At 28.1% G+C, this 27620-nt stretch overlaps 3 protein-coding genes across 3 annotated transcripts; all 3 read left to right on the top strand.

Moving 5' to 3' along the window:
- The first annotated feature begins 2103 nt into the window (after positions 1–2103).
- LOC103576437 (pancreatic triacylglycerol lipase) lies at positions 2104–7085 on the top strand. Its single transcript, XM_008556650.2, has 6 exons — positions 2104–2714; positions 4334–4605; positions 4692–4962; positions 5067–5540; positions 6078–6456; positions 6539–7085. Exons 1-6 carry the CDS (start codon positions 2522–2524, stop codon positions 6663–6665), a joined length of 1716 nt encoding a protein of 571 aa, XP_008554872.1. The 5' UTR covers positions 2104–2521; the 3' UTR covers positions 6666–7085.
- Positions 7086–7507: 422 nt separating this feature from the next.
- Positions 7508–15095, top strand: LOC106693116 (pancreatic triacylglycerol lipase). The gene is made up of 10 exons (XM_014440701.2): positions 7508–7844; positions 11234–11433; positions 12162–12316; positions 12779–12898; positions 12997–13143; positions 13243–13471; positions 13551–13976; positions 14059–14185; positions 14270–14485; positions 14593–15095. Exons 2-10 carry the CDS (start codon positions 11235–11237, stop codon positions 14699–14701), a joined length of 1728 nt encoding a protein of 575 aa, XP_014296187.1. The 5' UTR covers positions 7508–7844; position 11234; the 3' UTR covers positions 14702–15095.
- A 1771-nt stretch (positions 15096–16866) lies between these two features.
- Positions 16867–27441, top strand: LOC103576438 (uncharacterized). Its single transcript, XM_008556651.2, is given in 19 exon segments — positions 16867–17184; positions 17710–18314; positions 18404–18735; positions 18820–18972; positions 19037–19265; positions 19333–19692; positions 19768–19894; positions 19968–20180; positions 20286–20376; positions 22134–22264; positions 22654–24545; positions 24637–24791; positions 24863–24982; positions 25062–25214; positions 25282–25510; positions 26015–26377; positions 26453–26579; positions 26692–26904; positions 26985–27441. Coding segments are annotated over 19 exon segments (5730 nt in total). The 5' UTR covers positions 16867–17056; the 3' UTR covers positions 27094–27441.
- The last annotated feature ends 179 nt before the right edge of the window (positions 27442–27620 follow it).

Below are 27620 nucleotides of genomic sequence, written 5' to 3'. Positions count from 1 at the left end.
TGCTATTTATGCCATTAAAAAAAAATATTAATTTATATAAAAAGTTACAAAATATATATTTCAGGAAATATAACACTGCAACGTAAAACTTTCTCATGCACTTATATATGTATAAATCGCCATCACTTTAGCAAAATATTTATATAAAAATAAATATATATATATATATATATATATATATATATATATATATATATATATATATATATATATATATATATATATATATATATATATATATTAAAATTTCTTATCTAGATAGTGTTATGCATCGTTTTTTATCCGCACAAAAAAATTATTTATATAAAAGCACGCATCTTGTAAAGCGTTAAATTAAGTGCCTAGAGTACACATAACTCAATGCGTGACGCACACTTATTTGATGGTGCACATACGCTGCAGGGACTTGATCAAAAGGGCATTGCTAACAGGAAAACATAGACTACAGTATTTTAGGGACCTCCCCCATGTGTATCCTTGGAGATTTAACAGCTTACACCATATGATAGTGCATTAATATAAATATTTTTCAAACATATTTAAATAAAATAAATAAAATCGTTTTATTTATTTATTTATTCATTTAAAAAATTATGAATCATCTGTCATGTAAGTTATGGATAAAAAATTTTAAAATTTTGTTTTAAATTTTTCAACTGTTGATTTACTTGATGTATTTTTTTTTTAGGGTTTAAAAACAAGCTGAAAGTTAATTTTAATGGTCAAAAATAGTAAAACAAACGGCGTTGAATTACATATAAATGAATGGGGATTTGATAGGGCGCTGTAACAGGGAATCATGGATGCACAGGAGAAGGATGTAGTGTTTGCAGGGTCTTGCAGAAGGCCCAGTCGTAGCTGGACACAAAGGCGAATGAGGTAGTAAAGATATAGCGAGAATTCACACTCAACCCCTGAGTAATAACGCAGTATACGCGAGTGTTTGTATGGTATATGTTTCAAGGTTGATAACTACAGGAAAATATCCCGTTCTATATGTGTGACATGTAGTGTACATTTATGTATAAGGTAGTGAAAGTACTGAAATTTGTATTTATACATGAGAAATACACTACACATGGTATGTGTTTTTACAAAAAATATTACATCTATTGCCGTATGGTATTACGAAACAAAATACAATGACATAACAAGTATCAAGGATGTAGAAGATGTAAGGAGATTTTGTGTATCCTAACCGACGCTCATAGGGGATGACTATGTGTGGAAATATGATGTCTTATTTTTTGTAAGAAATAAAATTTGTTATAAATTATATCGTTTTATTTTTTAATATTAATATATAAGAAGTAAAATTTAGATCTAAAAAATATGTAAAAATAAATTTTTATAATTTTTGTTGATAAGATATTTTTATAGATTATTTAATTAAATAGTATATACAAATACTTACATAAATTTTATTTAAATATATTCAAGTTTTTGATTTTATTTTGCCGACAATCGAACACATTATCATAAATAACGGATAAGTTAATACTTGTGTTAAAAAAAATCACTAGAATATATATAGTATAGTTATTATTATTTTTATCTTTCGCAGACAGTTATCTTCTTCTCCTTCATCTTATAATACTCATTATGCGTGATACACGCCCAAGAAAGACATAATAATTTTAATCGGCAAACGCGCGCGCGCACTATTTAAAAAATCATTTTTGTAATACACTCAAATAATTTATTTATTGATGTAATGAAAGTGTGAACATTCCAATAAATATATATTAATAATAATAATAATAATAATAATAATAATAATAATAATAATAATAATAATAAATGTTTTTGAACTTTGTCTATAAATATAAATAAATATTGTATAAGTATTGCTACATATATATACAAAGTTAGCGGAGAATTTATTTCTCAGTAATATATATGTACATATATATAATTTATTACTTTAGCAAAAATATTGAGCGGGGATTTATTTAAAATTTTTGCTATACAAATATTGGTATAAAAAATTATCTTATTATTTATGAGTTTAAATTTCTCTTGATGCATAATTTAAATATCTATATATATTTATAGATAGATATTATAAGTAATAAATATTTTTAGTTAAATTACCGAGTTATACCACAGCTTTTATAGACTATTATCGCATCAACTCAGCGATGGTGTTGCGTCAATAATCTTTTTTTCTCCTAATGTGTATGTATCTTAAACGCTGGAATGATGAATAATCAGTGACACAGAGAATCCCCGAGTTAATAGTAGTGAAGTATAATTAAAATAAATAAAAATATCTAAGAATATAAATTTCTAACTTTATTACAATTCAATTTTTTTTTAATTATCTGACTATATTTATTATTATTATTTATTTTTTACTTTCAATCTTTTAAACTTAATAAATATATTTTGTCGTTGAAAAATTGAGTAAAAATTAAAATTTAAATAAGTGACAAGGATTTAAAACAGTTATGAAATAAAAGAATTTAACAGAATATTTTTTTTTTGTAATTTTTTGAATACAAAAATAATTGTTTGTAAAATGTTTCTCAACGAAACACTCGTATTGCTGACGTATACAGCAAATATGATGGCGTCTTTGCCAAATGAAACAAATACACAAAATATCAGTAAAATAAATGTCGTTGGTAATGACAACAGTGATTTGAAAAATAATTATTCAACTACAACTTTGTCGCCTGAGGAAGAAGAAAATAAATTTAATTTGGAAGATGGTAAGTGTGTGTGCGTTTTTTTATGTGTATGCATATTTGTCAAGATGGCATGAAGAAAAAATTATGAACGATTTATTTACATCTGACTTTTATTCATATTTTTTTTTTATCAGTAAATTAAAATAATGAATCTATAAGGACAGTTATTAATAATAAGTAAATAAATATGAGGATTATCTTATAAAATCTTGTGGACATAATTATCGTTGACATAATGGTTGCACATTCACACGCGAACAATGTTTTGACCAGCACATTCGACTTCGTACACAACATATTATATATTGTATTAGTATATATATTCTTTATCGAAGAATAAGAATACGTAGGTCATTGCGGTGATGTGATAACCAGGTGACCCTGACGATGAGAGAGATTATTTAAATAACAATTTGGAAATTTATATTGTTTTGTATTTATTTATTTATTTATTAATGGTTGGTTATTAAATTATAATGAAAGGCGGAACAAAATGAAATTGTTGAAAAAATTGTTCTATGCAATTTGGTAAACAAATGATATCATTTATTTTTCAATTAAAATTTGAGAAAGTAATAGATTATGATTTTTTCGTAGTAGAAATTTATTATTCTCACGGTGACGTTTGAACGTGACAAATAAAGGCGGCAAAAATTTTTTGTTTAAGGAAAATTTAAATATCAACAAAATTTAAAATTATTTTCATAATTCATCAGTTTAATTTAAAAATTGGGAAAAAAAAATATATATAAAATTGATTTGAATTGAAAATTAAAATATGAAAGAATGGTAACACATACATACGGACATCATCTAGAAATTAGTCAGAATAGTGTCCTAGAACCTCAAACCGTCAAGATCTGATAGAAATTCGGTTTTCGAAAATCGGACCGAAACCAATAACTTCCCGAATTTTTGAAAATTTTTAATTTTCTCAGCGGGAAGTTAAAAATAATAATGAAAGCAAAATAAGCATTTTTAGAATATTTGGGCTCCAGTATGCGAAGTTCTTTAAATAATTTCTGTGAGCATATTCCCCCCCCCCTTCCTACATCCATATAGATGGACAAAATTGAATTTTGATTTTAAAAAATTACAAAACATTAATCACTCAACTCTCTTAAAATAAATCAGTGAAAAGCCCTCCAATCAGTGATATACTTGGAACTGTTTTGCACATTGAGAGACAAATTTATTCGCCAGAAATAAAAACACATATTATAATTTTTTCCAAAATACTACTGCATATTAATAAATATTAATTATATATGAGTATGAATTTTATTTTATAACAATAATTCTGATTACAAAGAAATAAATCAGAGTATTATCAAAAATAAAATTTCATTAGTATATATAACAAAATTATATTCACTAATTTGCAGAACTTTTCACTGATTCATTTTAAGATAGAATATTTACTTCCTATTGTAATAAACACGAATAAATAAAAATATTCAGTATACAAATTTTACTTTTACGATAAATTATGTAATGAAAACAATATATTTCATAATGATGAAACAAAAATATTTTCGCTTTCAAATTTCTACAAAACAAAATATTGCTTTTTGCTTTTACCAAAATTAACGAGTATTTATTCACCCTTTTTTAACTTGACAAAATTTTTGTTATTTTAGATTGGTATATGTGGCGATGTTATCAACCATACGGTTGTTTTTATATCGGAGCACCCTGGTCAGGTGAAAACCGGCCAGTATCAACATTTCCAGGTCGTCCAGAAAGCGTCGATCCCCACTATATGCTCTATACTCGTGAGCAATCTGATGATCCCTATGAACTAATAATAGATCGTTTAGATATTATTCGGCAATCGCCATTAAAAAATCACACGACCCTTTATTTTATCGTCCATGGGTACCTCGATAATGGGGATAAGACATGGATTTTGGTAAGTTTATTTAAAAACTTATTTATTCATACTTGTACGTATTCTCATTATGAAACGATAATTTAATACTCATTACGCTTGCGTAGAGAACCAAACGTGAATTATTAATACGTGAAGACTGCAATGTAGTTGTGGTTAATTGGATTGTGGGAGCAGGCCCTCCATATCCACAGGCAGTTGCGAATACAAGACTTGTTGGTGCAATGACAGCAAGGTTGGCAATGCAATTGATACAAGAAGCTGGTGTACCTGAACATCGCATTCATGCAATTGGTCACAGTCTTGGAGCTCATACATGTGGTTACATCGGTTATTATTTACGTACACAGTACGGTTACAAACTTGGACGAATTACCGGTATACCACAATCATTACTATAATTATAATTCAAATAATAATTTTTTTTTCCTTTTTTATGTCATTTAAATATTTGTAATAATTGTATGTTTGCTAAAACGTAGGCTTAGATCCAGCAGAGCCTCACTTCAGCAATACCTCGCCAATGGTGCGATTAGATCCAACAGATGCTGAATTCGTGACAGCTATCCACACAGACTCGAGTCCATTTGTCACTGGAGGACTGGGAATTACTCAGCCAGTTGGTCACATTGATTTTTATCCCAACGGTGGACGTAATCAACCGGGATGCAATAATGGCGTGCTTAATTCAATAACACTTGAACGCGGAAGTTTTTTTCGTGGAATAAAAAGATTTCTTGGTTGCAATCATATTCGTAGCTACGACTATTTTATAGAGAGTATTAACACAAATTGTCCGTTTATCGCGGTTCCTTGTTCGTCATGGAAAAACTTTCAAGAGGGAAAGTGTTTTGACTGTATCAATCAGTACTGTCCTAGATTTGGATTTGATGCGCAGCCGGGAAATTATCATGCATCTGTATATTTGATGACTGCTGCTGAAAAACCTTTTTGCAGTTAGTTTTTCTTTTTTTGTTTGTTTTTATCTATTACTGACTTTTATAAATTTGAAAATATGAAAGTCTTGAATAATTTTTAAATTAATAAAATAATTTCTTAAGTCAGTCAAAATTTTTTTAAATTTCAAAAATTATAAAAACTGGAATTATATATTTTTCTTACTTTCATAAATTCATCTGTCAATGCTAGAAAATATGAGTACGAATTCATCGTGGATTTTTTAAAAATAATATTCAAAAAATTTTTTTTCTTTCTGAAAGAAAATCTTTTTATTTTCTTATAAGTTTTGTTCTGTTTAAAAATTTTTACTTTTTGAAAGATAATATTCGCAATTAATAAATTTATATTATTTTAATTATAATAAAAATTCAGATTTTTTATGACAACTTTAGTTTTTTTTTCGTAAGATAAATAATTTAAAAAGATTCTCATTTTTTGATTGGTTTAAAATTAAAATGGCTGTCAAATAATAGTAATTTTTTTTTTTAATGAATAAATATATTATTATATAAATATGAATGGATATTTTTTAGGGGGACATTACAGAGTTACGATAAACATATCCCAGACTGCAGAGAGTGTAGATCATGGCGGTGAAGTTGGTACATTTGTTATAAGAGTAATTGGAGCGGCTAATAATGACAGCAATAACAATTATGACCACGATAATGAACACGCCAGTGATTTAAAAATATCTGAAAGAATTGAACTTAGCGAGGCATCAAAGTACTACGAGCCCGGAAGTAGTCACACTGTTGTACTACCTGGTGAAATTGTCGGAACTCCACAAGCAGTTGAAATAACATGGGAATATCAAACTTCTGTTTTTAATCCCTTAACTTGGCGTTTACTTCACAAGCCAAAAGCTTACATTGACTCTCTACAAATTGATAGTTTAGAAGCCGGGAAAGGGTAAGTTTTAAATTAATAATTAATTTATTAATTGTTTTTATAATAATAATAAATATAAATTTTTTTTTTTTTTTTTTTACAGAATAACTGTTTGTCCCGATGAAAGTAAAACAATAATAGCCAATGAACCTAAAATATTAACCGTTGAAAATTGTCGATATCATGACACATCTGAATCAAATGCGATAACACATCAAACCGTAAATTAATTAATCAATAATAAAAATATATTTTTTCAATAATTATATAATTAATATATATTACACTGTACAAAATTTTCGGAGCAGATGACTTTTTATTTAATTACCTCGGGGTAAAATTCACTTCAAAGGGAAGTTTATTTTAATATTAAAGCTAATCAAAGTGATTGCAGATTTAAATAAAATCCAGATTACTCTAAAATCACTTTGTCGGAAAAAAAACTTCCTATTTACTCCGTATGTGAAGCGTTTTTTTTTACTCCGGAACTCTGAGTGACGGAATGAATTCGGATGTAAATAAAATCCGCATTCACTCCCGATTTTTTACAGTGTAAAATTATTTTTAATGAAATAAATTATCAGGATGTGTGAGTGCGCGTGCGTATAAAATGTATATAATACTATTACGATTAAATATATATGTTTATAAGATAATTATTAAATAATTAATTTATTTATTTAGAAATGTATAATTAATGACTTCTAACATAAACTTTATTAAAAATTCAAATATACAACGCACTGGAATTTTAATTTATAAAATTTATATTAATTGTTTATTTTTACGTAATTAAAAAAGTGTTAGATATGGAGTAATAGGTACTGATACTTATCAGTTTAAATAATAGAAAAATATCGTAGACACTACCTAGACAAATATTATTAACGATTTGTTCATAGTAAATTTACCTATAATTCTATACGATGTAAACGTGGCACATATATATGTATATATATTGAACATTCCCAGTACAGGCGCACTCACCTGACGACTCAAGCTACAGGTAACAGTAGTGCAGGTAACCGTAGTAGCAGGATAACAACAGTGGCAGCGGGGGAAAATCCCTCATTCCTCGTATACACACGAGGCTTTAGCAAATCTTCTGTGCATTCAGTCGAGAACCGGTACTCTATACAGACGTGTTTTTTTAAATTTAATATATTACATACATATACATTTTATTTATTTATTTCAGTGTTTTTTAATATAAACACGATAGGATAAATAATTTATAAAATAAAATTAAATGTTTACAAGTGCAATTACATAAATATCGTGACAAATACATACATATATACCATCAAAAATTACATGTGAGCTATTTTAACTAAAAATATGGATTGATTGTCGTGCTCAATAAATAAAAATAATGATATGTGACATGCTAATTAAAAACTGATAACAATGTAAGTCACACTACATATTTTATAAAATATCATTTTTTTTACGGAAAAAAAAAATAACAAAAAAAAAAATTTAGCTAATGCGTGTTGTGTAAAACTATAAATGACATAATTAAGAAGGCATATTTGTATACAAGAAGGCACATTAAGAATGTGTTATAATAAAAGATATTTTTATAATTAAGATGAATATCACTGTAAATGGTTTATGTTATAGATTTACCGCTATTCGTGTCATTACTACTGAGATAACGGCTACTTGTTCTTATTTATTTATATTTTAAAATACACACACACACACATATATACATAAATATATATACAAACGCGAGATGATTATAATGAAGCACGCGACTGCGCTTTCTCCACGTAGGCGTCATCGCGTTTACCAATACACAACATGAACCGATCGTATCGATGTATATACTATAGATTGTATATTTTGTACGTTTAAATTAAATATGTTTACCTTTTACTGCATGTCTACATATGTACATGTGGATGTAAATTCAAAATTAGTGCAGAGTTGCTGAGTTCTGTTGTCTAGACAAAATATATATCAATAAAATACTCTGTAAATATATTTTATTATAAGAAACATTAAAATTCTGGGTTGTTAATTCGTATATAGACAACTTTCTTGCTCTATCAATGTATTTTGTTGTTAACAAATTTTTTGCCGCGAGATTTTAATCATTAAGGCACCGAGCACTGAATTAATGACCAAGTTGGACGTATGTTTGAAAATGTTTTTATGAATCGATAGTAAATAAAACAAAAAAAAAATAATAAATAAAAAGAATTTATATAAACGGGATTTTAGTAAGTGGTAATTCATGTGCCCGAGGCATTTTTTCACCGTATGATGGACGTCAACTTGACCCACCGCAATTCTACATATAGATAATTTTCACTCTCGCATTTACTTTCATACAAACTCTCTCATATCATGCGAACGCACAAATATCTGCGCCTTCTTTTGTAATAAAATAATTATTATTTTCACCAGTTTGATCTCCGGTAATGAAGATTTATTTTTTTTAATATTTATATCTCATCAATCTCGATAATATTTTTATCTCGTTAAGGAAACACTGAAATTTAAAATATTATAAGATGTATTGGTCTGGTGAATGAACTATCTTTTTTCTACCGTAGAAATTCTAAGATAAAAAGTAATAAAATGTTTGCCGATTCATTTTTACTCTGCAAGTAATTAATAAAAAAAATTTTAGATCCAGCTTTTTTAGTCCCCATTTTTAAATTTAATTACTAAGGGACTAAAATAAATTTTTAGAAGAAATCTATATGTTTGAGAAAGTAGAATAACCATCACATCAGAAACTCGGTCGCGTGGTTTTCTGACCTGCTTTGAAAGTGGCATAACTTCTTCATTTTTTTTATTTGTTTAAATTACAATATAAAATCATATATATATATATATATATATATTTATTTTAAAATCTTTCTTTTCGAAATATGTCAAATATTTTTTTTTTAAGTACAAATACTATTTTGTGCAAAATATATGTATATATATATTTTTTTTTAAATATTCCTGAGGCGTTACACTTTCTATATCAGTCTACACATGAGATTCAATCTAGTGTTTTTTTTTTATGTAACCTACTATTAAATTGTCATACAATATTTAATAAAGATAATTTTTTTTAATTACATAAATTTAGTAGTGAACCGAAAATTAATTAAATTAAAATCCAAGTTATAATTTTATTATAAAAAGAAAATAAAAATAGCACAATTCGTGAGTAGCCATGCAGCCGTTATAATCATAGTTTCCGCATCGCGTTTAATCTCTTGATATCCGACACTTTAGCATGCTCTTGCACGTGCAAGCAAAAGCGTACAATCAAATTGATCGACGATGCACGACGGCTTCCTACATACGTAAAACACCGTGGAATATTAAAAAAAAACGCGATTATAAGCTTTAAGACCATTAGCCTTCATGTAATATCCTCATATTAACTATTTTATTATTTTCGAAATAATAATAATAAAAAAAGTGATAAATAATCCATAAAAAAAATTATTTACGAATTTAATAAAATTATTCGTACATGAGAAATTTCAAAATTTTATTACGTGTAATAGTTTGTTAAAGCGCGTATTAACTTTTATTATTTACACATTTTCGCAATAGTCCGACGCAATGAATGTCAAATGGTATTAGAGTAATAAATAGTTATTGCTATAAAAACATCAAATGTTATAAAGTGTTATGTAAAAAAAAAATTTATTGCCAAATGTAAGATAAATTGGCAAGAAAATATAATTTTTTTTAATTTATTTACATCAATTAATTTAAAATAGCCGATGAGGAACAAGAATTTTTATGCTCTCTCAAATATATCAAACTATACTTTCCCCCCTGATAGCTTCTACGTTAGTTATCGTTTGCAAACATGTGAATATACTTTCTTCAAGACAAGATCATTTAGTTTGCAGCATCATTTCAAAATTATGACAAATAAATACATAAAAAATAACTAATAATTAATTATGAGTTCATGATAAATTATTATTGCCAATTATATATATATATATATATATATACATATTAATTTAATTTATATTCGTGTAATATGGGGGTCTATTAATAAAATATATGTTAGCTATTAAGATTTATGAGACAAAAAAATATCGAAATTAAAATTACTAGGATAATTAAATTTTTATTATATTAAGAAATTAATAGAAATTTAAAAAAATAAAAAATTTACTTGCTTTTGAATCATATTTTATTATTTTTAAATTTTATTTAAGTAGAAAAAAAATCCAAGCAGGATGTTAATCTTAATATATATGTTATATTATATTATCATTAATCATTGCTCATTACATTTACTTCCGGAAGCAATAAATTATATAAGATAAAAGTTAAAAAAAAAAAATTAAATAAAAAAAAAAAAAAAAAATACAAAAGCTGAGCAAAAATAATTTTTTTTTGTTTTGTATATTTGAGTTAAAGAATTTTTTGTTTTCGTACGATACATAATAATGTGACTGCATGTTTAAGTAGATAGCGTACATATGAGTCCAGTACATAACATAAGTAGAGAAAAAGTGAAATCTGCTCGGGTGTTGATACTTTGCATTGCTCCCGCATACTCAAGAATTAAAATTAATTTAAAGAATGTTCATTACAACACGTATGTTATTTTATTTTTCAAGGACTCTAATTTCATTTTGAACCTTGTCGTTACATTAACAAATTATGTATTTTGAAATTTGTTAGTCATTAGTATTTAGTTACTTACTTTTAATTTACTCAATTTATTTTCAAAGACCTCGAGTCTTGTTATTGAATCATTTTTTTTACTATTTACTTTATTTTGAAAGTAATTAATGATTAAATTTGTAAATTTAAGAATGAGGAGGATCGCGGGTCCGAAGAAAGAACTCATTATAACAACAGCAACAACAACAACATCAAAAGGCCCACTTTTAATCCTTTTCATTACATTAACACCAATAGCTTATTCAACAGCCGCTGCAGCTGCTGGAATTTTAGATCCATGGCAATGGACACGAAGTGATAAAATTGAAGTCAATATACCCTGGTTACCATGTATGTTTAATAACTATTTACATATAGGGAAACGCTGGGCAAAACGGGACTAAATGGGCAAAACGGACCACCTGAAAAATTTCGTAAATATTTTTTTTCCCCAAATTGTTTCTACCCATCATTTACGACTTTTGTGATTATTTTTGTACGATTTTTTTGAGTGCCCAAAATTTTTTTTTTGGGAATTATTCAGTAGATTCAATGCATTATTAGGAACAAAAAATAAATACGGAGTTTTCTTCACTGTATTAAAATTTTGTAAAATTTATTTATCTTCAATAATTTTTTTATTTTTTTGCATCTTTATTTACTAACAGTATTGTAGCCCACACGGAAAAAGATATATCCGGGAATATATGCCGGTAAAATAGCATACATACGATAATACTAAAGATATAAGCCAGATATATATTTTTTCATGCGGGAAATCTCTTTTTTTACTTCAATTAGATGTAACCAATTATTTTTTAGTAATTTTTTTTTAAATAAAAGAAAATAAAATTTTGTAATTTTTATTTTGGGTCGATCTTTTATGCGCGCATGAGAAAAAAAAAATTTTTTTTGTGGCAACTGGAAATTTCGTTTTTTATTTCCAGTGAAAATAAAAAAAAAAAGATTCACCAAACTCAATTGCACAAAAGTTTGTTATTTTTTTTGCGCTCCCGTTTTGCTCTTCTCCGATCACATATTTATTTATAATAATATTTAATAATTGTATTTATGTTTAGTTGAAAATGAAACGAGGTGTTATGATGAGTTAGGCTGTCTAAATATAACAAGAAGCTGGTACCATTTGATACATCGACCGCTAAATGTATTTCCACTACCACGAGAAGTTATCAATACAAGATTTATACTTTATACAAATGATAATCCTACAGAGGTAATTAATTAATTAACAATTAGATAAAGTCTTAGAAAATTTGAAATTTATTCAAATGATAATTAAAATTTGACGCATTGAACATTCAGCCAGAATAACTCTCCTCAAGCGCAATCTTCTCCGAAACTTTTCTATTCAATGTCAAAACTATCCAAAATGACTATTCATTATTGATTCGGCTAAAAATTCATTGGTAACTGAAAAAACACGTGAATTTCCATGCTGACTAACATGTTTTCTCAGGTACCGATGATTTTCTAGTTAAATCGATAATAAATAGTGTTATTTCGGGTAGCCTTGTCATTTAATACTGAATAGAACTTTCGGAGTAAAGCTTGAGGAGAGTTGTTCTGGATAGAAATAGTTTGGAGCGACTTGTCATAATGCTGCTATTGACATATTAACTAATAATTTTATTTTAAAAATAAAAAAAAAATGTTTATTATGTAAAATTTATTTTAGGGCCAAGTTCTTATCGTGGGGAAAGATAAGTCGATAAAAAGATCAAATTTCGATCCAAAACGTAAAACAAAATTTATTATACATGGATTTATTGACACACCACTGAGTAACTGGGTCAAGGTAAAAAAATATTAAAATTAAAATATGTATGAAGTGTAATACTATTATTTATTGAGCGAGTTTTTTATTATGATACATATTATTACCATACATAATAGGAAATGAGAAATGAATTACTCCAGCATGGTGATTACAACATTATAATCGTTGATTGGGCTGGAGGTAGCTTACCTCTATATACGCAGGCTACTGCAAACACTAGACTTGTTGGCTTGGAGATTGCGCATCTTGTAAAACATCTCCATGTAAGCGTTTAATTTACAGTAATTGATATGTTGTATTGTAATTTTAAGCTACATATCAATGAAAATTATATTTGCATGATAAACTTGAACTTTCTTCAGATAAACTATGGCTTGGAGATGGGTGACGTTCATCTAATAGGCCACAGTCTTGGTGCCCATACTGCAGGATATGCTGGAGAAAAATTGGAAGGTGAAGTCGGGCGTATAACAGGATTAGATCCTGCGGAGCCAAATTTTCAGGGTATGCCGAGTCATATTCGCTTAGATTGGACGGACGCTCAGCTTGTCGATGTTATCCATACTGATGGGAAAAGTATTTTTTTTCTAGGTAAATTTCACAATATTTTTCAAATATTTATCATTAAGATGTGTTGTAGATTGTTAATGGAGTGTAAAAAATTTTTAAGGATATGGAATGAGTCAACCGTGTGGACACTTGGATTTCTACCCAAACAATGGAAAAGAACAGCCCGGATGTACTGATTTAAGTGAAACAACTCCTTCACTACCGCTTACACTAATCAGAGAAGGTCTTGAGGAAGCGTCTCGTGTCCTTGTTGCCTGCAATCACATCCGAGCAATAAAACTTTTTATCGAAAGTATAAACTCAAAGTGTCAGTATGTAGCGCACGAATGCAATAACTACGCGAATTTTCTCCGCGGTGAATGTTTCTCTTGTAAAAGTAATAATAGTCTGAGTTGTGGCATAATGGGTTATCATGCTGATCAGAGTCCCGCTTTGGTGAAAAGGTTAGCGATGGGTCAGTCTGCTGGTACATCATTACTTGGTTCGAAATTTTTTGTTTCTACCGGCAAAGAAGATCCTTACTGTCGTAAGTATATTATTTACAATTTCATTAACTTTATGTCAACTTTTTTTTTTTTTTAATTTAATTCTATCTCTTGAATACGTAGGCAGACATTACAGAATAACAATGAATTTAGCAAGACCACCAACTGCTGAAAGTTGGGTCCAAGGTTTTATGAAAGTTACACTACATGCTGAAAATGGGATCATACGTAACATGGATCTTACCCCAAAGTAATTAATTACTTGACAAGTTATTTTAATGAAAAATTTAATCTGTTATGTATTAAAAAAAAAATGTGTGCATCTTTTTTTCAGCGGTTATATGAGATTAGAACATGGGACAACGAGGAAAATAGTCGTGGCGCACCCAGGAGGTGCAGCTAATGACATGGGAAAGATACGAAAAGTTGAACTCGCTTGGACATATGATATGGACGTACTACAACCACGATCACTTTGTTTTTTTTGGTGTAATGATAGGCTGTATGTTGAAAATATTGTTGTTGATATAATGGAACTTCCAGGACGAGGGTAAACAAATTATTTATTTTCTACGAACTAATTTCACTTTATCTTTATTTGAGAATTCAATTATTGTGAATTATTATTAATAATTTTTTTTTTTTTTAATTATACAGGAAAAGAGAAACGGATTTCTCGAGTAAACTCTGTTCAATTCAAGGCCGTAAAAATTATGCTGAAATAACGAGTGGTTCTAGTGCTGCCTTTGTTGATAATTGTCGTTAAGGAAGATATACATATAAGATATAATATATAAAAGGTGCAAGTTACCTTCAACACTCTTGTTGTCGTCAGTAAAACTTATTACTCAACGTTTTACGTCCGCGTAATTTATATTAGCCGACAATATGTACAATATTATGTAAATAAGAAATATGAGACAAAAAAAAGCATGATATGAGCGGGTTACATCTACTTTACATCAATAGGCTTTTTTTTTACAATATCGATGTTTATTACCGCATTGTATATTTTCGCGCATTTTACAATATGTATACGCTTATGTCTAATTATATTATTTTTTTATACTTTTTATATTATTTTTATTTTTATCATTGTGATATATTATTATTAGTACATCCGATTAAAAGAAAATAAACAATCTTATTTTAAATTACAATACTATTTGCTATGATTTATTTCTTGCCCGCATGTACACTGTAAAAAATTGGGAGTAAATTCGGAGTGATTACAGATTTTATTTCAATCCTAATTCACTCCGTCACTTGGAGTTTCGGAGTTTTAGAAAAAATCACTCCACCTACGCAATAAATAGAGAGTTTGCTTTATTAGCTGAGTGATTTTGTAGTGCCCGGGTCAAAAAATGTAATCTGTTTTAAATCAAATAAAAATTTAAAGTTATTTCTATTTAATATTTAGTTGTACTTCGATTTAAGTAATGTATAAAATTTAATCGAGTTTCGTCCGTACCATTCCTTATTCAGACTATTCTCAAATCTGTTTTCAATAATTATAAGTTTGGTTTTGGCCATCTCTAGATCAAATAAATCAGGCTTTTTTCTCCAAATATTTTTTCTTCAATCCGCAACTCCGAGGGAATTAAATAAATAAACAATAATCCACCGCGTATTCACTCCGCTAATTTTTTACAGTATATATTTATTATTATTTAAAAATTATCAATCTTAGAAAAATGTGATAGCTTATAAGGAAGTAAATATAAATGTCGTTTATTTAGAATACAATAAATTTTATACTTTTAAAACTAAATATCTCATAAAAAAAAAAAAATTACATACTTTCATTGTTAACTGAAAACATAAGTAATCATTGGAAACCTACAATTTGCAATGACATTAAAACTTTTCATTTTTACTGTTAAGCTTTAAGATGGGACGCATGTCGCATTTCATTTACCAGTACAAACAATCTATTATCATAAGCTTATAATAGATATAGTAGAAAATTATTAGTGTCTATAACAAAAGAATTCAGTTCTCTAATTATTTATCCAGTTTGTAACGTGTAGTTTTGTTGGAGTTTTCCTGCTGGTTTAGCTCGCTAGAGTCCAAGGATCGTTTGGGAAAAGCGCGGGGTAATTTTAATAATAGCAAATAAATAAAATAATAAATCCAAACGAAAATTTATAAATATAAACTGCCTTCCTTTATTTATCAATTTTCTATACAAATATCAGTTAGGATTACGAGATAACAAAAACACGGTTTGTAATTAAACAATAATATACGGTTAAATATTAAGTGATAAATTACGCAGGGTCATGGTGTTTAATGGAAAAAAAAAGTTACTAGTCTGTGTTCACCTACAGTATTTCAGCATAAGGTCAAAATAATGGGATGTTTGGCTACCTTACCTCAATTTTTACCAAGAGATACATTGGGATAAGGTAAAGATAACTATTCAGTAGAATCGACTTCTCCAGAATAGATACCGTCCAAAGTGATTGATTAATTTAAGAATATTAATTAATATAAATTTTAATTTTTATTAATTTCCTAATCACGCTGACTAACATTTCCTCTCCGGATTATAGTTTCTCACCTGATAGATTTCCACTGTAAAATTTCATTCGAGTTATTTTTTAATGTAAATGTTATTGTATGGGTTAATTTGATAATGGGAAATTTCTTGGGAAAAAATTCCGGGGAATTTTTAATCTATCTTTTATAAATATTCGAACAGTTTTTTAATGACTACCTCGTCGAACATATGACTATATATATTCGAACATATAAGTTAATTTGTATCAAAATCTCATTAATGCAAGGTTACAGTTTTATTAATTATCTATCTTATCTCTCATTTATCCAACTAAAGTTCCATAAGGACTATAAATTATTTATTAATGACTTTTATAAGATATCGATAAATTGATATTCACATCAATTCGTGTTAACGAAAATTTGTGTTAATAGGCAAGTTGATAGAAAAAATTTTTGTCACTATTCGATGTAACATACGGATGTTCTAAAATAACGGTGTGATTTTTTTTGTGAAATAAATATCCATAGTGTAAAATATATTTTACCATATGCTCTGTAATGCGATAATTTAAAAAAAACTATATATTAAAAATTTTTAAAGTGAATTTTTTACTAAATGAAAAGATACAGACGACAAACAATGATTTCAAATCCCGTTTTGAAAAATACATCAGTAGTTCTTTTATCATCACTTTTTACATTCTCACTTTTTGGCATACTATGGATTAATTTGCATCAGCAAGAGTAAGTATATTCTTGATTATAATAATAGTTTACAGTAAACAAAAAGAATATTAAAACTTAGATATAATTCTGTTACTTTATTGATTATAATCTTAATTATAATACTAAATTCTTTTTTTTTAATAATTTACTTGGTATATAAACTGATTAAAATTTCATTGAAGCAAAAAAAAGATTTTAATTTTATTCAACCGTCAAGTGAAGAAAATTTCATTATCTTTAATTATTATATTGTGCTACATTTTTATTATGAAAGTTAAGTAATGAGAAACTGTGAATTTTGAAAATTAAATGTTGAGCATAAGTCGCGTCACTAATTTCAAAAAGGCTTATATGTTTGGACGTCTTTTTGGCTCCAGAGTATTTCCTTAAACCGAAAGGGTGTTTAAGTTAAATTAACACCCTTTTAGCTTTAAATTTTTTTTTCAATGTTTATCTTTCATATATTATTAAAATACTATAAATAAAACATTCAAAAATTTAATAAAAAATAAAATTATATATTTACATATTCGTTTATTACAGAGAAAATACAAATACATATACAACCAATCGTCAGGAAATCATAAATAATATTCAAAATACTATAATTAAAAGTATTAGCTCGTCAGTAAAACCGCGGATAATTTATGAAAGTTTTTCAATGAATATTGAGACTCAAGATCAAAGTAGAGTGTTGGAAAAAAACGAACCAGCTAATGGAACAAATAATACTGAAATAAAATCTAACAGTGCTCATATTGGTACTATTAAGCAGAAAAGTTCAACAGCATTGATAAATTCGAATGACAGTATAGTTGATAATACATATAACAATAGTACTTTAAAAATCATTATGTCGCCGGGTAAAACTTCTGATAATTATCAGTTTTCGTATTCTGATAATGAAAAATCTGCGATACTTAATGGTAATATAAAAATATTAGATAATAGTATAAACGAAAGCAATCAAGATCAAAGTAGTATAAAACTAAATGAAAGAATTGAAGATAAAAGGATTAATAATGACATAAAAATTATAACTAATAATGGAGTCAATGAAACAAATAATTTGAAAATCACTACGACCACAACTGATGATATTGGAACTACTACTCCTGATACTGATCAGATAGATGATCAAAATGCGGGTATAATTATTTATAGTTAACTCATATTTATTGATTTTGGGGTTACATAATTTTTTTCTTTAATAGTAATTATATTTGTTTTGCTGCAGTTGAAAATGAAATGAGGTGTTACGGTGATTTGGGTTGTCTTGATATACCGAAAAGTTGGTATCATTTAATGCATCGACCAATAAATGTGTTTCCAATGCCACGAGAAGTTATTAACACAAGTTTCATACTTTATACAAATGATAATCCTTCCGAGGTAATTTATTAATTACTGTATTCGAAAATTCACCCATAAATGAATTTTTATTTTCAGGGTCAAGTTCTTATTGCAAGCAAAAATAGTTGGTCGAAAAGTTTAAGTTTTGATCCAAAACGTAAAACGAAATTCATTATACATGGGTTTATTGATACGTCTCAGAATGACTGGATCAAGGTGAATTATAATTAAAATGCCAACTAGTAATGTTATTGATTATTAAATGAAAGTATGTCGTCTGTTATATATTGTACGTGATAGGACCTGAAAAACGAATTACTTCAGTATGACGATTACAACATAATTATCGTTGATTGGGCTGGAGGAAGTTTATTACTACTACAATACTTTCAAGCAGTCGCAAATACTCGACTAGTTGGTTTGGAAATTGCGCATCTTATTAGATATCTTAATGTAAGCCTTTGTTGTAATATGGAATCATTTTAACGGAATAACAGTTTAATTTGAATTCTTGCAGGCAAATAATGGATTGAAAGTAGATGATGTCCATCTTATAGGCCACAGTCTTGGTGCTCATATTGCAGGATACGCTGGGGCAGAATTGCAGGGTCAAGTTGGACGTATATCAGGGCTAGATCCTGCAAAGCCCGATTTTGAGTATATGCCGAGTCATGTACGTTTAGATCCTACTGATGCAATGCTCGTTGATGTTATTCATACTGATAGCGGTAGTACTTTTGGAGCAGGTAAATATTTCAATAATTTATAATATTTTAGTTTGTAAAATTGATCTTATTATAAACAATATTTTAGGAATAAATCATCCTTGTGGACACTTAGATTTCTATCCTAATAACGGTGATGAACAGCCAGGATGTTCAAGTTTACTTTTTTCGGCCTGTGATCACATTCGAGCGATCGAACTTTTTACTGAAAGTATTAACTCAAAGTGTCAGTTTACTGCCTACGAATGTCATAGCTACAAAAAATATCTTGCCGGTGAATGTTTTCCTTCTGCAAGCAACAATAACAGTCTCGGTTATGGCATCATGGGATATCATGCAGATAAGAGTCCTGCGTTAGTACAGAGATTGTCAATGGGCAAACCTGCAATCGGCTCATTAATTGGATCCAAATTTTTCATTTCTACCGGTGACAAAGATCCTTATTGCCGTGAGTTATTTTTACAGTGAATGAAAAAATTTTATTACATTTAAAAATAATAGTATAATTTTTCGTTTTTTGTAGGAAGGCATTACAAAATAACAATTACACTAGCAAAACCAGATGAAGCTACTGATAGGGTTCAAGGATTAATGAATCTCATATTCTATACAGATAATGGAATTACTCATAATATGGATCTTACTCCAAAGTAATTAATTATATTGTTAATTTTTTAAAAATAAGATAACAATCAATATTCACTAAACATAATTGTTTTAAAGTGGTAATAGAATAATGTTAGAGCACGGAGAAACAACAAAAATCGTAGCAGTACATCCAGAAGGCGATACGAATCTCCTGGAAAAAATACGAAAAGTTGATCTTTTTTGGACGTATAAGAGCGATACACCATTATTATATTGTTTTTTTTGCAACGATAATCTGTATGTTGATAATATTGTTGTTGATGACATCAAACTTCTATCAGATCGACGGTATACAGTTATTTATTTTCGATAAAGTCATTGTACTTTATTTTTATTTACTAATCCAATTACTGTAAATTATTATTATTATTTTTTTTTTTTGCGATTACACAGGAAAAGAGAAACAGACTTTTCCAGTAAATTCTGTTCAGTTCAAGGCCCTCATAATTGGACTAAAATATTTAGTGGTAGCAGTGCTACCTTTGTCGACAATTGTCATTAAGAAGAATAGTCATGTATAAAATATAATTAAGGAACGGTGCAAGTTACCTGTAGCATTCTTGTTATTGTCAGTAAAAACTCGTTGCGAAAATATGACGTTGCGTCATACAGTATGTTTCAGGCGAGTATTTTGACTATATTCAAACGCAAGCAATTGATCCGCGTTATTTTTTTACTTTTAATTTTAAAAAATTCGGATTTCAATTAATGACTTTTTTAAATTTAGTTCTGACTCTATTATACATCCTTAAAAAATACAGACTATAATCTCAATAAATAAATTTAATTACCGAACGGTATTTTTGTTTTTTATTCAAAAAATATTGTCTCAAAAATTTTCATTTCTTGATTTGAACATCAAAAAGCTGATTCTATGAGTCAGAACTTCAATATTTTCACCGATAAAGTAATTTAAGCTTACAGTTAGTTCGTCATAGTATTGACGACTAGAATATACAAAGCGGTATTTTTTACAATAAAATACCATAACTGTATATACGTCAGTCCCTTTGCAGCCAGTGGCATCCCCAAACGGAATTGTCGTTAAAGTACTAAAATATTTTAACAAGAAAACATAAAAATTGAAGAAGTTATAATTCAAAATAGTGTCGACAAATTAAATAATAGATTGACACTTTGATTGTAGAAATCCTTTGTTATTTTAAATTAAGTGTGACTCTAAGTTGACTTTTTGAATCAGGAAAACAGGACACTGTTAGAAGTAACCATAAAAATTTTGAAAGGTACATTATTTTGACACACTTAGATGCCAGGTATAGTTTGAACCTTTAACGTCTTTGGCTTCCGTTTATTCTCGAGTATATATAATTTTAACAGTAACTCTATTCAAAAGTGTTATATATATTTATGTTACTTAATTACACAAGTTTATCATACCGACGTTCCAATTAGCAAATTGTCTAACTCCATTTTAGAAAATCCGCCATTTATGCGAAAAAAACAAAGTTCAAAATTTTTTTTCATCTAAAAATCAATTCCATATCGAGTATATGTATTGTATTTTTGTCAAGATCACTCAAATGATATTTTCTCTGACTATTAGTATGTGAAAATTGCACAGAATCACCTACGAAAAATAATCAGTTATAGACACTTTGCTAATTAGAACGTCGATTTAGGGTAGAGGTGCCGTTTTTGGCTGGTTTTGGCCACAAAAAATTTTAATAAAATAAATTGTAATGTACGTAATGCCATAATTCATTTTTTTAATTCATTAAAAAACAATTCAATTACTGTATTATAATGAAAATTTGTTTTTATACTTTTTCATTAATTGAAATAAAATATAAAATGTCCAAAAATAAAGCAGTGGCCACAAATGATCCTTCTACCCTACGCAAAAATATCACCAAAGACAGTAATTTTATTAATTACCCTTTAGGCACTTATTCATTGTGTTAAATACGTAATCAATAATAACTTTCGATCAACTAGAGCTCTACTCGGTCTATAAAATTGATTATAAAAATAACTTCTTCGATATCAAAAAATTACGTCTAACATTAATTAGTACAGAAGGTAATTAACTTTAATGAGCCAACGACGCGCGCAAGAATTAATGTAACATACGATGAATTTCTACCAATCCAAAAGTGACATCAATTTTTAAGAATTCGGTATTATTATCTTCAGTAGAGTAGACATGTGTGTCATAAAAAATACATAAAAAAACCGTGAATATTATAATGTAATAATTAAAAAAAAAAGGTTTGTTAACTAAAACAAATATATATATTAATTCATACAATGAACTGGGCTTTGGTTTTTAAATATTTATCAATAGTTTTAACACCAATAGTTTTTATTTCATCAGTTTTTGCAGTTGCATGGTTTTATTTACACCAACAGAGGTAAGTATGTTTTATTACGAAAATAATTATCGTGAAAAAATAATTAATATTTCTACTGTTCCATTAATCTTCATTATTATGTTATTTTAAATTATAAAGTAAATAGAATTTTTTTCTTAATAGTTTACTTAGCAATTAAAATTGTGTAAAATTGAGTGAAATCAATAAAATGAATTTTAAAATTAATTACCTAATCAGGAAATAAATTTCATTCTTTTTGAACAATGCTCCTATAGATATTAAATATAAAAAAAAGTGTTTAATTATGCACTACATATAAAAAAATAGTAATTAAAAAAAAAGTGCCCAAGAAAATAGATGTAGATAAAATATGAGTTTGATATTCATATAAATATAAATTGTTAATTATTTATATACATTCGTTTCAGAGGAAATGCTCTGATAGAACTGACGACGGATGCGGATATAATAAATCATGTAAAAGAAAAAAATAATTCAAATAAAGTCTCAAGTAATATTAGTAGTAATAGAAATGAAAATTATAATCGAACTCTTTTAAAAATATTAGATAGCAAAGATAATACTGTTATTAAGAATAAAAATATTAGCCCAACAATAAAGCCGGCCATAAGCCAGGAAAGTTCTACGATAAATATCGAAACCCAAGATCAAATCAATAATTTGAAAAAAAAACTGAATCAAAAGATTGAAAGTAAAAGTATTAATAATGGCACAAATATGAACAAATTTGTATCGCCATTGAAGCCTTATAATAATATGGCAATCGATAATGATACAAGATGTCAAAATATGCTGAAAATAATAAATGGTCCCCTGGAAAACACAACAGTAGAAAACAATAACAATGATAATAAAACTTCACAAAGAACTACTTCATTAACTGATGTTGGGAATAGTATTGAGAAAAATAATGATAGTGTTCATATTGATAGAATTCAACAGAAGTTGCAACAAACACTGAGTAGTGCGGCTGAAAGTACCCAGATTAGTAATAATGCTTCCGTAATCATGAGGTCAACGAATAATAATCTAAATAAGAACTCATCCCAAATTTATGAACAAGAAAGAACACTGGTACGGGACAGTAACATAGGGAATACAACCACTAGTATAGAGAAAGAATTAAACAGTTTAGATCAAAATGATGAGCTGAGGAAGTCACCAGCAGTAAATAGCAACTTTGAAAACTCGAGCAAGAGAGAAGGCAATGAATTAGATATTTTTGAAACGACAACGGCAACAAAGAATATTAAAAGTGATGGTTTTAATAGTAAGCAGATTCAAGATAACAATCTAAGCAAGTTGCCGATGTCAGATAATAACTCTGAAAACTCTACCAAAGTCCATAAATCGGCAGTTTTAGTAATTAATAAAACAGTCAATCATACCCAGAGTGATAAAATAAAAATAATATCAGCATCAAACAATAAAACAGGTAATTCTGCTATTGAAAGTAACGAACTGCGAAAGTCACCAGCAGCATTGAATAATAACATTAAAAAATTAACCAAAAATTATGCCAATGAATTAGATATTCCTGAAACGACTACATCATCAAGCATTAAGCAGGCCCAAAACAACAATCTAAACAAGTTGCCAAGGTCAGCTAGTAGTTTTGAAATTTCTATCAAAGACAATAAATCAGACGCAATAGTAATTAATAAGTCAGTTAATCAAACTCATAGTAATAAAATAGAAAAAATGTTAACATCAAATAATAAAACAGGTAATTCTGCTATTGAAAATAACGAACTGCGAAAGTCATCAGCAGCATTGAATACTAACATAGAAAAATCAACCAAGAATGATGGCATTGAATTAGATACTTTTGAAACATCTATATTATCAGGAAATATTGACAGTAATACTTTCATTTCCTGCAATACTTTGAACTCTGAAAATTTGATCAAAGACAATAAATCGGAAGCTTTAGTGATTATTCCACTCGTTAATAATGACAGCAAAGTCACATTTGATAGTAATCGGACTCAAAGTAACGAAATCGGGATATTATTAACTTTTAACGACAACACAGATAAATCAGCTAGAATCCATAAAAATGAATCAGAAACATTAGTTATTATTGCGCCAATGAATAATAACAGCAATGATACATTTAGAAGTAGTAATCAGACTCAAAGCACTAAGCTACGAATACAATCAGCTAAGAAAAATGACACAGAAATCATTACTAATGATAGAGTCAACGAAACAAATAATTTAAACATCACTACGACTACTACTGATGATATTAGAACTACTACGCCTTATAGTGATCAGACAGATGCTGAAAATGAGGGTAATAATTATTTATGCTTAACTCATACTTATTGATTTTGTTGTTTCGTAATTTTTTTGAAATAATAATACTTTTATTTGTTTTGCTGCAGCTGAAAATGAAATGAGGTGTTATAGTCAATTAGGTTGTCTAAATATACAAGACAGCTGGTATCATTTAATGCATCGACCAATAAATGTTTTTCCGATGTCACGAGAATTTATTAACACAAGTTTCATACTTTATACCAACAATAATCCTATCAAGGTGATTTAAAAAGACGATTAAATAAATTCACTTACAAATAAAATAATTTTTATGATCTAACATGTTTTTAGGGTGAGGTTCTTACTGCAGGTGAAGATAAGTCGACAAAACTATATAATTTTGATCCAAAACGTAAAACTAAATTCATTATACATGGATTTAATAGCTCACCCCGAATTCCCTGGGTTAATGTAAAAAATATTTATTGTTAATTTGTAACGCTATAATTTATTTATTTTTTTATTTATTTATTATTATCATACATAATAGGAAATGAGAGATGAATTATTTAAGCATGATAATTACAACATATTCATCGTTGATTGGGCAACAGGTAGCTCATTAGCTCTATCATATACTTACGCTGCGGCAAATACTAGACTGGTTGGTTTAGAAATTGCACATCTTATTAGATATCTCAATGTAAGCCTTTGTTGAAATATGGAATTATTTTGTCGATAACAATTTAATTTAAGTTTAAGTTTTGTAGGAGAATAAAAGATTGAAAATGAGTGATGTCCATCTCATAGGCCACAGTCTTGGTGCCCATACTGCAGGATACGCTGGAGAAGACTTGCAAGGTCAAATTGGACGTATATCAGGACTAGATCCTGCAAAGCCCGATTTTGAGTACATGCCAAGCCATGTACGTTTAGATCCTACTGATGCTAGGCTCGTTGATGTCATTCATACTGATAGCGAAAGCATTTCTCGACTAGGTAAAGATTTCAATTATAACCCTAGCAGATTTAAATCACTATTAATTACCGTAGTGTGTCGTAAATTACCGGAAAAATGTGGTAATTTGCGGCAACTTAAGTAAAATACCGCATTTTACGGCAAATTGATGACCAAATTGCAGTATTCTACCGTAAAATACCACAATTTACGGTATTCAGAAGAATTGCTGTAAAAATGCGGTATTTCATCGTCAAGTACGGTATTTTACAGCATATTTGCATTGCATTACGGTATTTTGGGGTAAAATACGGTAATTTACCTTACCCTGATTGAGGAACCTAATTTGAAATAATTCAAACACGATCCAAAACAATTCAAAGTTAGCAAAATTGACTATATATAGATATACACTTCAGCATGGATTGAATCATTCCAAATGAGATTTCTGAATCAGGGTAATTCGGATCTGCTAGAGAATTTTCATATATGATAACAAAACAAGTATAGATAATAAGAGAATTGAAAATAATTTTTCTTTCAAGGAATATATCATCCTTGTGGACACTTAGATTTCTATCCCAACAACGGTGATGAACAACCAGGATGTTCGAGTTCATTTTTTAAAACGATTTGTGATCATGTTCGAGCAATCAAAATTTTCATTGAGAGTATTAACTCGGAGTGTCAGTTTATTGCCCACGAATGTCGTAGCTACGAAAAATATCTTGCCGGTGGATGTTTTCCTTCTGCAAGCAAAAATAATAGTCTCGGTTATGGCATCATGGGATATCATGCAGATAAGAGTCCTGCGTTAGTACAGAAATTGTCAATAGGCAAACCTGCAATCGGCTCATTAATTGGATCCAAATTTTTCATTTCTACTGGTGACAAAAATCCCTATTGCCGTGAGTTATTGTTTCAAGTGAATGAAAAAATTTTATAATATTTAAAAATATTAATGTAATTTTTGTTTTTTATAGGAAGGCATTACAAAATAACAATTAAATTAGCAAATCCAGATGAAGCAAAAAGTAGGGTTCAAGGTTTAATGAATATCACACTGCATACAGATAACGGAATTTTCTATAATATTAATCTCACTCCAAAGTAATAAATTAGTATATATACATTTATTAAACTACTGTATTTTACTAATTACTGTATTTATATATATAAGAATTCAATGATTAATTGGTTGAAAAAAATACTTTAATTACAGTGAAAGTCGGATAATATTAACCCATGGAGGAACAACAAAAATTTTAGCAATACATCCAGAGGCTGATGCAAATGTTATGGGAAAAATACGGAAAGTTGATCTTTCTTGGACATATAATAGCAATACATTTTTACTATATTGTTTTTTTTGCAATGATAGGCTGTATGTTGATAATATTGTCGTTGATGTCATAAGAGTTCCATCAGATCGAGGGTATACCAGTTATTTATTTTTTTTTTTTTTTTCCTAATCGAATTACTGTAAATTATTATGATTTTTTTTTAATTATACAGGAAAAGAAAAACAGATTTCTCGAGTAAATTCTGTTCAACTCAAGGCCCTCAAAATTATACTGAAATAATGAGTGGTTCTAGTGCTGCCTTTATCGATAATTGTCATTAGGAAGGATACTTATGTATAAAATATAATAATTAAGAGGGACAAGTTACTTACAAAACTTTTGTCGCCAGTACACTGAAAGAAATATTTATTTAACCTAAATAATATTTGTTTCATGCAAATAAATTCCATATGTGAATGGATCGAATCAATGTTTTTCGGCATGAAATTTATATTTTACAGCAAAAATTGCGATGAGGCGATATACGACAAAATTTATTAGCATTACCAAATTGTCGTAGTGCTAAATATGATAATTTATAATCATTGATAAATCTTTTATTGTATGTGCAATAAATGCATGGAACAACCTACCAGACAATTGTACATATAAATTAACATTTAAAGTTTCGCGTTTCGTGTTTTGAACATTTTTTAAGTATTACTAGCTAATTTAATGATATTGAATGATAATTTTGTACAATCTTGTATTATATTGTATTTTATCGTAATTTATTGTAATTTCGATCATTTTTGATATTTTCAAAATTCGTGAGCGACCTCTTGGAAATTTTTCATCGAGCTGGTTT

Source organism: Microplitis demolitor, chromosome 1 (assembly GCF_026212275.2).
Source record: "Microplitis demolitor isolate Queensland-Clemson2020A chromosome 1, iyMicDemo2.1a, whole genome shotgun sequence".
Taxonomy (NCBI): Eukaryota; Metazoa; Arthropoda; class Insecta; order Hymenoptera; family Braconidae; genus Microplitis; species Microplitis demolitor.
Note: the sequence above shows the minus strand (reverse complement) of the source record. Positions and strands in the feature narration are given on the sequence as shown.

Excerpts from the sequence above, each read along its gene's own strand:
- LOC103576437 (XM_008556650.2), top strand. The coding sequence starts at position 2,522 with ATGTTTCTCAACGAAACACTCGTATTGCTGACGTATACAGCAAATATG. Across the intron at positions 4,963-5,066 it reads CAAACTTGGACGAATTACCG|GCTTAGATCCAGCAGAGCCT; the intron begins GTATACCACAAT and ends GCTAAAACGTAG. Across the intron at positions 5,541-6,077 it reads TGCTGAAAAACCTTTTTGCA|GGGGACATTACAGAGTTACG; the intron begins GTTAGTTTTTCT and ends GATATTTTTTAG.
- LOC106693116 (XM_014440701.2), top strand. The coding sequence starts at position 11,235 with ATGAGGAGGATCGCGGGTCCGAAGAAAGAACTCATTATAACAACAGCA. Across the intron at positions 14,186-14,269 it reads AACATGGATCTTACCCCAAA|CGGTTATATGAGATTAGAAC; the intron begins GTAATTAATTAC and ends TCTTTTTTTCAG. Across the intron at positions 14,486-14,592 it reads ATGGAACTTCCAGGACGAGG|GAAAAGAGAAACGGATTTCT; the intron begins GTAAACAAATTA and ends TTAATTATACAG.